The 13,501-nt window shown below is 46.2% G+C and overlaps 1 protein-coding gene across 1 annotated transcript; it reads right to left on the reverse strand.

Annotated features, from left to right (window-relative positions):
* Positions 1–9,206: 9,206 nt before the first annotated feature.
* On the reverse strand, positions 9,207–10,641 carry LOC137834120 (uncharacterized). The gene is made up of 3 exons (XM_068642183.1): positions 10,554–10,641; positions 10,005–10,234; positions 9,207–9,707 (listed from the first exon to the last, which is right to left on the reverse strand). Exons 1-3 carry the CDS (start codon positions 10,639–10,641, stop codon positions 9,207–9,209), a joined length of 819 nt encoding a protein of 272 aa, XP_068498284.1.
* Between the last annotated feature and the right edge of the window lie 2,860 nt (positions 10,642–13,501).

A 13,501-nucleotide genomic window follows, 5' to 3' on the forward strand; every position in this document is an offset into this window, starting at 1 on the left:
CGTTTAAGCGCTGAATCGCATTAAATAATGAGTGTTATTTTCTTATTTTTGTACTAGTGGCTTCACTTGTCGTTGCTGCATCAACTTAACATTTTTTTTTTTACCTTTTTTTATATTATAATTACTATTATTCGGATCGCTAACTGGACTCAACTCTTTTAATAACTTTAAAGTGTATTGATATCTTCTCTTTACCATATTATTATTGAAAGAGAAACAATTAGATGAACCATTTTAAAATTGTATTTTATATAATCATAATTATAAATTAATGTCTTTTACTATATCGTTGTTAAAATAATTGTCCTAACCAGTTCTCGGTTATCAAACCCAGTGACTCACCTTATACATTGTACATCGGTGCCTGATAGTGGAAGTAGGTCATGTAAGGTGGGTCCCAAACGCACCTATCAGGGTATTGGTCAGTCTTCGAACATCGATACCATAGACATCGACGTTGGAGATCGACATCAGATCTCGCCAGAAGAAGGAGAGATCGGACGTCGATGGTCTGAACAGTTATATTGGGCCACGTAAGGTGGGTCCCAGAATTATACTAAGTTATTAGTTAAACATCAGATAAGAGGGAAGCCTAAGTCACGAGGGATCCATGCACGTGGTGTCTATAACGCATACAGGCGCGACACGAGTAAATAATCCTTGGAGGCACTAAGGCCCATTAAGGGTTAGGGTTTCCAGGGGAAGTTGCATGCATGGCACGTGAATACTCAGGGCACCCGCAGAAACAGATGGCGCCAGAGATTAGGTGCACAAGTTGATACCCAAACGACCACTCTATTAGTCGTTGCACTCTAGTTAAGGGAAGTTCTATGTGCCAGATATGCTAGATTATGTAAATAGCGGCACAAGGACGTTCCCCAAGGAACCTTAGACAAGGGTAACAGAAACAGAGGTAAACCCTATTTTCAACCTATATAAAGGATGCTAAGAACCCTAGCAAGGTACACAGTTTCTAAGACTGAAACTACTTTATACATTTGGTGTTTCTTTTTCCTTATACTGACTTGAGCGTCGGAGTGCAAACGGCCGTCAAGGCGCCCTTTGTGATATGATTCCAATAGCACATTATGAATGATTCTTGACATTCTTAGGAATCATCTTGAGTTGGATATGAGGTAGGCACTTTTTCATAGAATTGGATCAAGGTTCTAAGTTCAAGAACTCACCAAGACTAGTACCAAAACCCAAACTCATATGGAAGTTCCATGTATTGTCAAATTGAACCGAACAAAATGGAAGAAAAGGCAAAGGCACCGAACAAAAAGCACAAGAACAGAATTGCACCGAACAAATAGGCTAGAAATGAAGAAGAAACAATGAAGAACAGCAAAGCAGAAAATGAACCGAAGCAAAACACAAATGAACTGAAAATGCCGAACTGAAAAAGCAAAGAATCAAAGCTAAGACATGAACATAACAAGAGAAGGAAGGAAGGAGAAGAGAAAGCTCATAAAGATGGAGGAATGGTTGGATGATCACGCCACTTAGAGGATGGAGCCTCCAAGATGAGTGTGCAAGCCGCCACTTGAGGTAACCAAGAACTCTCAAGATAAGACTAAGTGAGGAAGGCAGAAAGCTCTCCAATTCTCTCTCAAAATTTGAGTATAGTTTCTCTAATTCAAAATTCAAATCTGAAAAATACAAAGGCAGCACCTTAATTTATAGGCTAGGAGGTGCTGAAATGTAAACTAAAACAAATGCTAATTCCCCCTAAATAAAATGAAAGTGGCGCCAATCCTAAGTCATGAGGGAAGTGTGACTTCCTCTCTCACTTTGGCACCTCCCTATTATTTCTACACCTCTCTACTAAACGCACACCCCCTTAAGACTCCTATACTAAAGACCTAAAGATGCTTTGACAAAAGAGGTTTCTTATGTTTCCCTCTAAGCACCTTCAAACAAAGAAATTACAAAAAGAGAAAACAAACGTCCATTAGCTCCTAAAGCCTTGAACATGCTCCTTGTAAGCCTTTGAGGTGGGCTTTGACCTCCATGAGCGTCCTCCATTTGAGCCTCAACCTCTTCTTGCTCTTGATGATTGGCCTCCATGTCCACTTGAGCTTGATCTCCATCATACTCCCCGAGTTGGAGAGAATTCGACCACGAATTCTGGAGACCTACAGAAAAAGGAGTTAGATCACTGATCATTAATCCTCTTTAGGACTTGGAAAGGTCCATCCCCACGAGGCATTAGTTTGGACTTCCTTTGAGTAGGAAAACGATCCTTCCTCAAGTGAAGCCACACCCAATCACCCTCCTTAAACAACAATGCTTTTCTCCTTTTATTGGCAAGTTCAGCATACTTGCCAACCTTCTTCTCAATTCTCTTCTTGATGTCTTTATGCAAAGTTTTCACAAAAGAAGCCTTTTCATCCCCATCTTTGCACAAGACATCTCCAAGAATGGGAATAGGAAGAAGATCAAGAGGTGTTAAGGGGTTAAACCCATAGACAACCTCAAAAGGAGAATGTGAGGTGGTAGAATTTACTACACGGTTATATGCAAACTCAACATGGGGTAGTAAATTCTCCCACACTCTAGGATTCCCCGAAATGAAACATCTCAATAGTTGTCCCAAAGTTCTATTCACCACCTCGGTTTGACCATCAGTTTGTGGGTTGCAAGTGGTAGAAAATAAAAGTTTAGTTCCAAGCTTGCCCCACAAGGTCTTCCAAAAGTGACTTAAGAACTTGGGATCTCTATCGGACACTATAGATCTAGGGATCCCATGCAAGCGAACCACTTCTTGAAAGAAGAGGTTTGCAATATGACATGCATCATCCACTTTGTGGCAAGGAATAAAGTGAGCCATCTTTGAAAAACGATCCACTACCACAAAAATGGAGTCCTTTCCCTTTGATGTCTTGGGTAATCCTAAGATGAAATCCATAGATATGTCAACCCAAGGCATTGAAGGGATAGGAAGAGGAGTGTATAAACCATGGGGATGCATCTTAGATTTAGCTTTAGCATTTATCACACAAACTATGAACATGTTTATGCATATGAGGCCAAAAGAAATGTTCATGCAACACATCCAAAGTTTTAGCAACCCCAAAGTGACCCATTAAACCCCCCTCATGAGCTTCTCTAACAAGAGATAATCTAATAGAGCTTTGAGGGACACAAAGACGTTTTCCTTTAAAAAGAAAGCCATCTTGTATAAAAAAATCTTTGTGTCCTCCCTTAAGACACTCTTGATAGATGAGAGAAAAATCAAGGTCATCATGATAAAGTTCCTTAATGTGATCAAAGCCAAGATATTGAGAACTTAAAAGTTTTAGCAAAGTATATCTTCTAGAAAGTGCATCCGCCACAATGTTTACTTTGCCTTGCTTCTAGGAAGAGTCCTTAAAGGAGTTCTTGAACAGATTTGGGGTCCAAGTAGTGAGGTTGAAACCCACAGATGAGGCCATGACGGTGCACGCCTTCGTCAAGGGAATACTTCTAGGACCTTTCAGTGAATCGCTGCTAAGGTTCTACCCAAAGACGTTCAACGAGATCAGGCGTTGAGCTTTGGCGCACATCGCTGCGGATGATCGAGTCACAAAGAAATGTGGTCTCGTCAGTTATGTTTGACCTCGATCAACAGGTCAACTTAAGCCCATTAGGGTGCACGAGGCGACCACAGAGAAGAAGGGTGCGGGGAAACCCTATGAAAGGCCCTAGACGGGGACGTGCACGCGAAGGGACCCGCCCCAAAACATAATTTTCGTGTAGAACTCAAGGAGTTGATTGCTATTCCTAACATAGTAGCAAAACTGAAGGTACCTCCAAAGACCGACAGGAAGATGGGGCCCAACAAGGACGCTTGGTGCGAATTCCACCAAGCGTATGGCCACTACATACGCAATTGCTTGGCCCTGGCGCACCAACTGGATGAGCTAGTGAAAAGCGGCTTCTTAAAGGACTACCTCCAGGAGCCGCAAGACGATCAGGCGTTGGAAACCGCAGGGGTAGATCAGGGGCACGAGGTGCCCATTCATGGTGAAATCAACACCATCTCTGGAGGGTTTTCAGGAGGAGGATGCACCGCCTCCCAACGGAAGAAGTACACGCAAGAGGTAATGGCAATGGAGGTACAGGAGACAGATCAGACTCCCGATGTCGACCTCGTCTTCACCAAGGCTGATCGCCAGGATGTCATACCACATGACAATGACCCGGTAGTAATTTTGGTAGTTACAGCAGGGAGAAGGGTGCATCGCATCCTCGTAGACCAAGGAAGTTCGGTCGATGTGATGTTCTGGTCGACCTTTAACAAGTTGCAGTTGTCTCTAGAGCAGTTGAGACCTTATACCAGTTGCTTGTACGGTTTCGCTGGAGACCAAGTGGAGGTACGTGGGCATATAGAGCTGATGACGACCTTCACAGATGGCACAACTTCACGCACTGCCAACATCAGGTATCTCGTTGTTAATGCCCCATCAGCCTACAATATACTGTTAGGTAGACCTGCTTTGAACAGGATTGGAGCGATTGCCTCTACGATGCATATGAAGATGATGTTGCCTTCCCTCGAGGGTACGGTGATCACCATCAAGTTTGATAAAAAAGAGGCTAAGAAATGTTACGAGAATAGCCTCAAGACGACGAGATGAGTGTTCCCTGTTACCACTCAACCTCCAAGGGAAGAAGGGGTTACCCGCACAAAGATGGCCCGGGAGAGACGACCCGAACCCACCGAAAATGTGCTAGAGCGAGAGATTGGTGGGAAGATGTTCAAGCTTGGAAAATATTTGGGCCAAGGGACACAGGATTAGATTGCCGAGGTCATAGCACGACACCTTGATGCTTTTGTGTGGTTTGCCTCTGACATGACTGGCTTAAATCCTGACTTCCTGTGCCACCGTTTCACCATGGACCCCAGGTCCGACCTGTTCGCCAGAGAAGACGAAAGTTCAACGAGGAGAGGCGTCAGGTCGTCCGCGAAGAGATAGAGAAACTGTTGAAGGCTGGTCACATCAGGGAAATTCAGTACCCTGAATGGCTGGCCAATGTGGTACTAGTGAAGAAGGCCAGCGGGATGTGGAGGATGTGCGTTGACTTCACAGACCTCAACAAGGCCTGTCCGAAGAACTCCTACCCGTTGCCCAGTATTGATGCTTTGGTAGACAGTGTGTCCGGCTGCGGACTGCTCAGCTTCCTGGATGCCTTTTTTGGTTACAACTAGATCATGATGCACCCCAGGGACGAGTGCAAGAAGGCGTTCATGACAGAGCTGTCTTGTTACTGTTATAAGGTGATGCCCTTTGGGCTGAAAAATGCAGGGGCGACGTACCAAAGGCTGATAGACAGAGTGTTAGCGCCCATGCTAGGGCTAAATGTCCAAGCGTATGTAGACGACATGGTGGTCACCTCCCAGCATAGGGAACAACACGTAGTAGACCTGGAGGAGTTATTCACCACAATAGCCAAGTACAGGTTGAAGCTGAACCCAGAGAAGTGCGTATTCGGGGTTGAAACAGGCAAGTTCTTGGGGTTCCTACTCACTGAACGTGGGATAGAGGCGAATCCTGAGAAGTGCGCTACGGTAATAGCAATGAGGAGCCCGATCTCGGTTAAGGAGGTGCAGCAGTTGGCAGGGCGCATGGTTGCTCTGTCCAGATTCGTAGCAGTAGGAGGAGATAAGGGGCATCCTTATTTCTAGTGCCTGAAGAGAAACAGTAGGTTCATATGGACCAGAGAGTGCGAAAAGGCGTTTTTAAAATTGAAGGAGTACCTGGCCAGTCCACCAGTGTTGTGCAAGCCAGAACTAGGTACTCCCCTCCGCCTATACTTTGCAGTTAAAGAGAAGGCGATCAGTTCGGTTCTGCTGCAAAAGCAGGACCAGGTGCAGAAGCCAATTTACTTTGTTAGCAAAGTGTTGCAGGGTTCAGAGGTGAGATACCAGGCCTTAGAGAAAGTGGCTCTAGCAGTAGTGTTCTCAGCGCAAAGACTTTGCCACTACTTCCAGAGCTTTACCGTAATAGTAATGACGGACCTTCCAATTCGCAAGGTCTTACAGAAGCCAGATATGGTAGGCATGATGGTGCGATGAGCTATCAGAATTCGATGTGCAGTATGAGCCTAGAGGCCCCATTAAAGGCCAAGTTTATGCTGACTTCGTAGTAGAGCTCTCCTCGGCAGCCACACACCAAGAAGGAGCAGGTTTTAGATGGGTGCTCTCTGTAGATGGTTCCTCCAACCAACAAGGTAGTGGGGTTGGTGTCATCTTGGAAGGACCAGATGGGTTGCTAATTGAGCAGGCCTACGGTTCGCTTTCAAGGCCAGTAACAACCAAGCAGAGTATGAGGCCCTGATCGCTGGAATGCTGCTGGCTAAGGAGATGGGAGCGAAAGGTTTGTTGGCGAAGAGTTTAGTCACAGGTCAGGTCACGAAGGAATACCAAGCTAAATACCCTCAGATGGTCGCATACCTAAAGTACATCCAGGTTCTGAAGGAGACATTTGAGGTGTTCGAGTTAGTCCACGTGCCCAAAGAACAGAATGCCCGAGCAAACTTGCTTGTAAAGCGCACTAGTTCGAGCAAGGGGGGCAGACAGAGGACAGTAATTCAAGAGACCCTGAGGACACCTCGAACTATCACAGACAATATGGCAGAGGTCTAGCAGATGAGCACATTGGAGGGAGTGAGGAGGAGTCATCGGTCTTTAACGCAGGAGACGTTGAAAACACCCAGAATAAGCATGTACTCGGTTGTTGGGAGATGTCGTCGCAGGTTTACCAAGTTGAAACAAGAGAAACTTGGATGACACCCTACCAACACTATTTGACTGATGGGATACTCCCGCTAGAGCCCACAAAGGCTAGAAAATAAAGAAACATTCGAGCAAGTACACCTTGATTGATGGAAAGTTGTTTAGGCATGGGTTCACCCACCCTATGCTGGTATGTGTAACTGATGAGCAATGCTTGCGCATTATGGAAGAATTGCATGAGGGGATATGCGGTACCCACATCGGCGGCCAATCCCTCTCGTCGAAGGCCATTCGTGCAGGATATTACTGGCCAAGCATGAGGGAAGATTGCACGAGGTATGCACAGCGGTGCAAACAGTGCCAGCAACATGCCGACTGGCACAAGGCGCCTCCAGAAGAGCTTAGGTCGATCTACAGCCCATGGCCATTTCATACGTGGGGGATCGACATTCTGGGACCTTCCCTTTGGCAGTGCAGCAGATGAAGTACCTCGTGGTTGCCATAGAGTACTTCACAAGATGGATAGAGGTTGAGCCAGTAGCACAGATCACAACTCATAAGATCCAACACTTTGTGTGGAAGAACATAGTGTGCCGCTGCTTTGGAATCCCAAAGAGGTTGGTGTTGGAAAATGGTACCCAGTTTGCAAGCCAGCAATTGGACAAGTTATGTACAGAGCTGGGAGTAAAGCATGTGTTCGCATCGGTTGAACAACCCCAGACAAACGGGAAAGTCGAGTCTGCCAACTGAGTTCTGCTCAGGGGTCTGAAGAGAAGGCTAGACAAAGCTAAAGGGACCTGAGCAAAAGAAGTTCCTAGAATTGTGTGGGCTTACCACACTACTCCCCAGTCCACAACCAAAGAAACACCCTTTAGCTTGGTGTACGGTTCGGACGCAATGATTCCAGTAGAAATCCAGGAGAACTCGCCACGTTTCTAGAACATTGTGGTCGAAGAGTCCAATGAAGAGAGAAAGGTGAACCTGGACCTATTGGACGAAGTAAGGGAGGAAGCAAGGATTAAGGCTAAAGCCTTGAAGAGGAGGGTGAAGTACAAGTACAACTCCAAGCTGAGACCTCGGCAGTTCCAAGTCGTCGACCTGATGATGCGAAAGGCCCACCTGTACCAGCTAGAAAACAAGTTATCCCTCAAGTGGACTGGTCCTTTCAGAGTGAAAGAGGCCCTTGGGAATGGAGCATACAGGCTCGAGACGTTAGAAGGTGGTGCGATCCCTCGTACTTGGAACACGATCAACCTTAAGTTTTATTTTAGTTAAGATGTTTTGCATTGTACACGGTTTAAGGGGACACTCTTTTCCCCTTATAAGGGTTTTTTTAACGAGGTCACCCAATAAAATTTCAGTTATTCAGTTAAGAAATAACTTGTGCAGTGCAGTTAATGAACCTCTCCCTTGAAGTGATACACCAAGGTCAGAATAGTATGGTTTCTCGGTGAGCCTCCCTCTTGTGTTAGTTCACCAAGGCTGAGAATAGTATGGTTCAGCAGTTAATGAACCTCTCCCTTGAAGTGATACACCATGGTCGGAAATAGTATGGTTCCTCGGTGAGCATCCCTCTTGCGTAAGTTCACCAAGGCTGAGAATAGTATGGTTCAACCGTTAAAGACCTGTCCCTTGACTTTTTATAGCAAGGTTGTGGTCAGTGATTCAGACTTGTCCCTTGACTTCATATAGCAAGGTAGCGGTCAGTTATTAAGAACCTGTCCCTTGACTTCGTACAGCAAGGACGAGGTCAGACAAGAACGGTTCACTTGGGTTAGAAACACCAAGATTGGGAATAGTATGGTTCCTTAGTGAGCCTCCCTCTTGTGTGGGAACACCAAGGTCAGACAATATGGTTCAACAGTTACATCCTCCCCTATCCCATGGGCAAGGACGAGGTTAGTTACAGACCATTCTCCTGGGTTAGAAACACCAAGACTGAGAATAGTATGGTTCCTGAGTGAGCGTCCTTCTTCTGCGGGAACGTCAGGGTCGAACAGTATGGTCCGCCAGTTAAATTCACCCTTACCCTCATAACGCAGGGTCGAGATCGAAAGGATACACTTCTCCCTTGTTTGTAAGCCAAGGTCGAGAGTGGTGTGGTTCACCAGTGTTACCAGCAGGGCATTCCCGTCGACCTGAAGAGGGTAGGGATAAGATCGGCAAGGAGACCTTTCTCGTATCTTGCAAGAGAAAAATAAAAGCAGTAGGAGGAGTTTTCCTTATCCTCGTACGACAAAGATTAGGCCGAGAGTTTGCGCACATACCTTGAAGACAACAAAGGTCAAAGGAAGTTAAAGCATATGGAGTTAAGCGCGCTACCTAAGAGGTGAATCTATGTTGAAGACGCTGTTAGTCGAAGTTAATGCAAGAAAAGGCAACTAAGACAAAAAGACCAAAGAAAGAGCAAATGCTCATAAATATATATATACATATACACAAGGTGAAAACTGTTCGTCAAGAAGTTAAAAATTACAGAAAGAAGTTACTCCCTGGGCACGAGTTGCCCATCAACAACACACTTCGACTCTGCGAAAGGGGAAAGATCCACCTCAGGATGCACCCAGGCAAACTGAGCCATGGCATCTTGGAACCCCTCGCCATAAGCATCAACGACGTCATTGTTGAGTTCCTCTTCTGTCTTCTTGAAGAGTTCGACCTTCTCAGCCAGCTCCCCCTCCACTTGCCCCAGTTGGACTTTGCGTTGGGTGACCCTCTCCTCTAGCTTGGCCATTTTGGCCTGCACCTCCTTTACCTTCTCCTCCAGTTCGACCACCTTGTTGCAGAGAAGCAAGATCTTCGATTCAGATTCAAGGGCTTCCTGGGACTTTTCAAAGAGAAGCCTCTTGACCTCCTTCTCTAATTTACGAAGATTCGCCAGCTCCTGATACATGGTCGTTTCACGATTGGAGAGGGCCTTGGCTTGGAGAGCTAGCTCTTCCCTCAGCTTCGTTGTCTCAACCTGCGAGTCTTGTACGTCTTCCGCCTTACTCAGAGCAAGGTTGGACACAATGAGGAAATCCCCAAGGCCTTGAGCCACGCGGTCTTGGAGGAGGTTCCCACCAAGGCTCTCCACCACTTCTGTGTCTTGGAAGCGTCTAAGGGCTTGTTGGATGATGGGGGAAGCTCAACAGCGGGCAGAGCCTGACGATCTTCAGGAGCGCTCGCCCCCCTCCTTCATGCACGATAAGGTCGCGAGGGGAGGAAGCACTTGGAGGGTTGTCCCTAAAGGTTGGAGTAAGTCTGCCAGATGCAGAGTGCGAAGGCGCCACGGTGTCATCACCCTGTGCCTCTTGAATACAAGGCCCGAGCCGGTGTCCTCGTCCTTTGAGCTTGTCTCCACCACCACCCCCTTTCGTTTGTCAACATGAGCTGGTGCTGATGAGTTTGGCGCGTAGGTAGCAGGGGAAGGAAGGGTTGTAGGGGTTGAAGTGCCCACATCGACAACAGCAGCCCTGCGCTTGGCGAGTAGATCGACCAACTTTTTCTTCCTCTCCACGTTAAGAGTCATGTCTGCATAGAAACAACAAAGCGTAAGAAGCTAACTCCACACAGCATGCAATTGACAATAATGAACAAGTAAAGGTAAAGACAAAGATGAAGCATATATATGAACAGTACCAATATAGCCCTTAAGAGCTTTGGCGTAGAATTCAAGCTTGATCAGCTTGGCAGTGTCAAACACCGCTCCCAAACCCGAAAGGAGTTAGCACATCTCACGATCTGGTGGGGTCAAATCCTCAAGGCTCCTAGGCTTTTTTAGTCCAGGGTTCTTCACCCAATAGAGGGGAAATCCGTCTAGAAGGGTAGGGTCGTGGACGCTGCTGCTCACCTTGAAAAACTTCTTCTTGAAGCCCTTGTAGGATTGCTGAAATAGAGTGAGGAGAACTCTCCTCGCCACTCCGTTGAAGCTCAACCATAGCCTCTTGCTAGGATTCTTCGCCTCGAAGAAATACAGGAAGACATCCACGGAGGGTGTGTGGCCAAGGTGGTTGCACAGAATGTTGAAGGCCCTTACGAAGGCCAGCTGTTGGGATGCAGTTGGGTAGGGGCCATGTTGACCTCCGTGAGCAACACGCGTTTGAACCCGTAAGTGGCAAGCGAAGCTTGACCCGCTTGAAAATGGTGGAATACATAAAGAAGAAAGGGCCTCCAGCTGGGTTCGCACGATCGTCAACACACACTGGTTCGCCCTTCTCACAGGTCCCTCCCAAAGACACGACACTTCTCATAAGCTTCAGCCTCCTTGTATGTTATGACGTCTTGGTTGGAGGAGAAGTTGGAGGTCTCAGCCAGAAGGGCTTCGGGGGCCCATCGATAGAGGGCCTGGTAGTTAATGGAAGGTGGAGGGTTCGGTGTTGTTTTTGTTCTGGCCATCTAAAAAAGGAAGCTAAAAAGAGATAAGAGAAAGGAAGAAAACGAAGGTTCAGAAGAAGTTGGGGGCGCGACCCAAAAATACATAGAAAAACAGAGATACGAAACGAAAAACAGAGGAAATGTAAAGTGCAGAAAACCTAAAATGTAGAAAACATAAACAGTCCCAGAACAGTTATGGCATGTTATGGGCAGCGAAATCATAAAGCAAGAGCAAGCAACAAGTAAAGTTCATAGCTTTGATCAAGCAAGGTTTGAAGTTCTGAGTTTTGGAAGAAGAAGAGAGAGCGTTTTGAAGAAATGCTTGAGAAATGATTCGCTTAAGTGAAAGTAATGAAACAGTGAAGAGAGCGTAAGGGTTTAAAGGTTTGAACAGTATACGAAGAAGCGCAAGCGCCAACAAGTGATAGCCGTTGATCTTGCCACGTGTACACTGATCTAGAAAGTATGGTGAGACGTCACTTCGGTGTACTGTTCACATCCAGTTACCTAGTGCCACGTAGGTTGCCCAGGGTAATCACTTAGTCTCTTCGCTGAAACAAGTTACAACTCGAGACTAGGGGGCTTGTGTCCTGACCAGTCCTCGGTCATCCACTCTAGTGACTAACCTCAGACATCGCACATTGGTGCCTGATAGTGGAAGTAGGCCACGTAAGGTGGGCCCCAGACGCACCTATCATGGTATTGGTCAGTCTTTGGACATCGGTACCTGTCCCGACCAGTCCTCGGTCATCAACTCCAGTGACTGACCTCAGACATCGCACACTGGTGCCTGTTAGTGGAAGGGGGCCACGTTAGGTGGGCCCCAGACACACCTATCAGGGTATTGGTTAGTCTTTGAACATCGGTACTATAGACCTCGATGTTAGAAGGAGAGATAGAACCTCGCCAATAGAGGTAGAGGTCGGACGTCGATGGTTTGAACAGTTACATTGGGCCACATAAGGTGGGCCCTAGAATTATCCTAATTATCAGTTAAAACATCAGATATGAGGGAAGCCTAAGTCACGAGGGATCCATGCACATGGTGTGTATAGCGCATACAGGCACGACACGAGAGAATGATCCTTAGAGGCGCTGAGGCCTATTAGGGTTAGGGTTTCCAAGGGAAGCTGCATGCATGGCACGTGAATACTTAGGGCACTCGCAGAAATAGATGGCGCCAGAGATTAGGTGCACAAGTTGGTACCCAGACGGCCACTCTGTTATTCGTTGCACTCCAGTTAAGGGAAGTTCTATGTGCCAGATACGCTAAGATTATGTAAATAGCGACGCAAGGACGTTCCCCAAGGAACCCTAAACAAGGGTAACAACACAAAGATAAACCCTAGTTTCAACCTATATAAAGGGTGCCAAGAACCCTAGCAAGGTACACAGTTTCTAAGACTGAAACTACTTTATACACTTGGTGTTTCTTTGCCCTTTTACTGACTTGAGCGTCGGAGTGCAAACGGTCCTCAAGGCACCCTTTTGTCTTTGCAGGTGAGAGATTCTTTGATCAAGGAAGTACGATTCTCAGGCTGAGATAGAAGGGCCAAAGGCTGCCGTCCAGTCAACCGACGAAGCAAGTCAACCGGCAGGAACAGTACCATAGACATCAACGTTGGAGATCGACATCAGACCTCGCCAGAAGAGGGAGAGATCAAACATGACGGTCTGAACAGTTATATTGGGCCACGTAAGGTGGGTCCCAGAATTATACTAAGTTATCTGTTAAACATCAGATAAGAGGGAAGCCTAAGTCACGAGAGATTCATGCACGTGGTGTGTATAGCACATACAGGCGCGACACGAGTAAATAATCCTTGGAGACACTAAGGCCCATTAGGGTTAGGGTTTCTAGGGGAAGCTGCATGCATGGCACGTGAATACTTAGGGCACCTGCAGAAACAAATGGCGCCAGAGATTAGGTACACAAGTTGGTACCCTAGCGGTCACTCTATTAGTCGTTGCACTCCAGTTAAGGAAAGTTCTATGTGCCAAATACGCTAAGATTATGTAAATAACGATGCAAGGACGTTCCCCAAGGAACCCTAGACAAGGGTAACAGAAACAGATGTAAACCCTAGTTTCAACCTATATAAAGGGTGCTAAGAACCCTAGCAAGGTACACAGTTTCTAAGACTGAAACTACTTTATACACTTGGTGTTTCTTTTCCCTTATACTGACTTGAGCGTCGGATTGCAGGTGAGAGATTCTTTGATCGAGGAAGTACGATTCTTAGGCAAAGATAGGAGGGTCAAAGGCTATCGTTCGAGTCAACCGACGAAGCGAGTCAACCGACGAGAACAATAATATTTTCTAATTTTATATTATTTTTAATAAAAGATAAAGTTTGAGTACTATGTGAATTCTAAATTTACATTAAAGACCGCTACAAATCATGGAAGAAGAAAAATTAAAAA

The sequence above is a fragment of the Phaseolus vulgaris genome, chromosome 5 (genome assembly GCF_000499845.2).
Source record: "Phaseolus vulgaris cultivar G19833 chromosome 5, P. vulgaris v2.0, whole genome shotgun sequence".
NCBI classification, from domain to species: Eukaryota; Viridiplantae; Streptophyta; class Magnoliopsida; order Fabales; family Fabaceae; genus Phaseolus; species Phaseolus vulgaris.

Excerpts from the sequence above, each read along its gene's own strand:
- LOC137834120 (XM_068642183.1), bottom strand. The coding sequence starts at position 10,641 with ATGGTTGAGCTTCAACGGAGTGGCGAGGAGAGTTCTCCTCACTCTATT. Across the intron at positions 10,235-10,553 it reads TCAAGAAGAAGTTTTTCAAG|ACATGACTCTTAACGTGGAG; the intron begins GTGAGCAGCAGC and ends GTTTCTATGCAG. Across the intron at positions 9,708-10,004 it reads TTGTATTCAAGAGGCACAGG|GCGGAAGACGTACAAGACTC; the intron begins GTGATGACACCG and ends GCTCTGAGTAAG.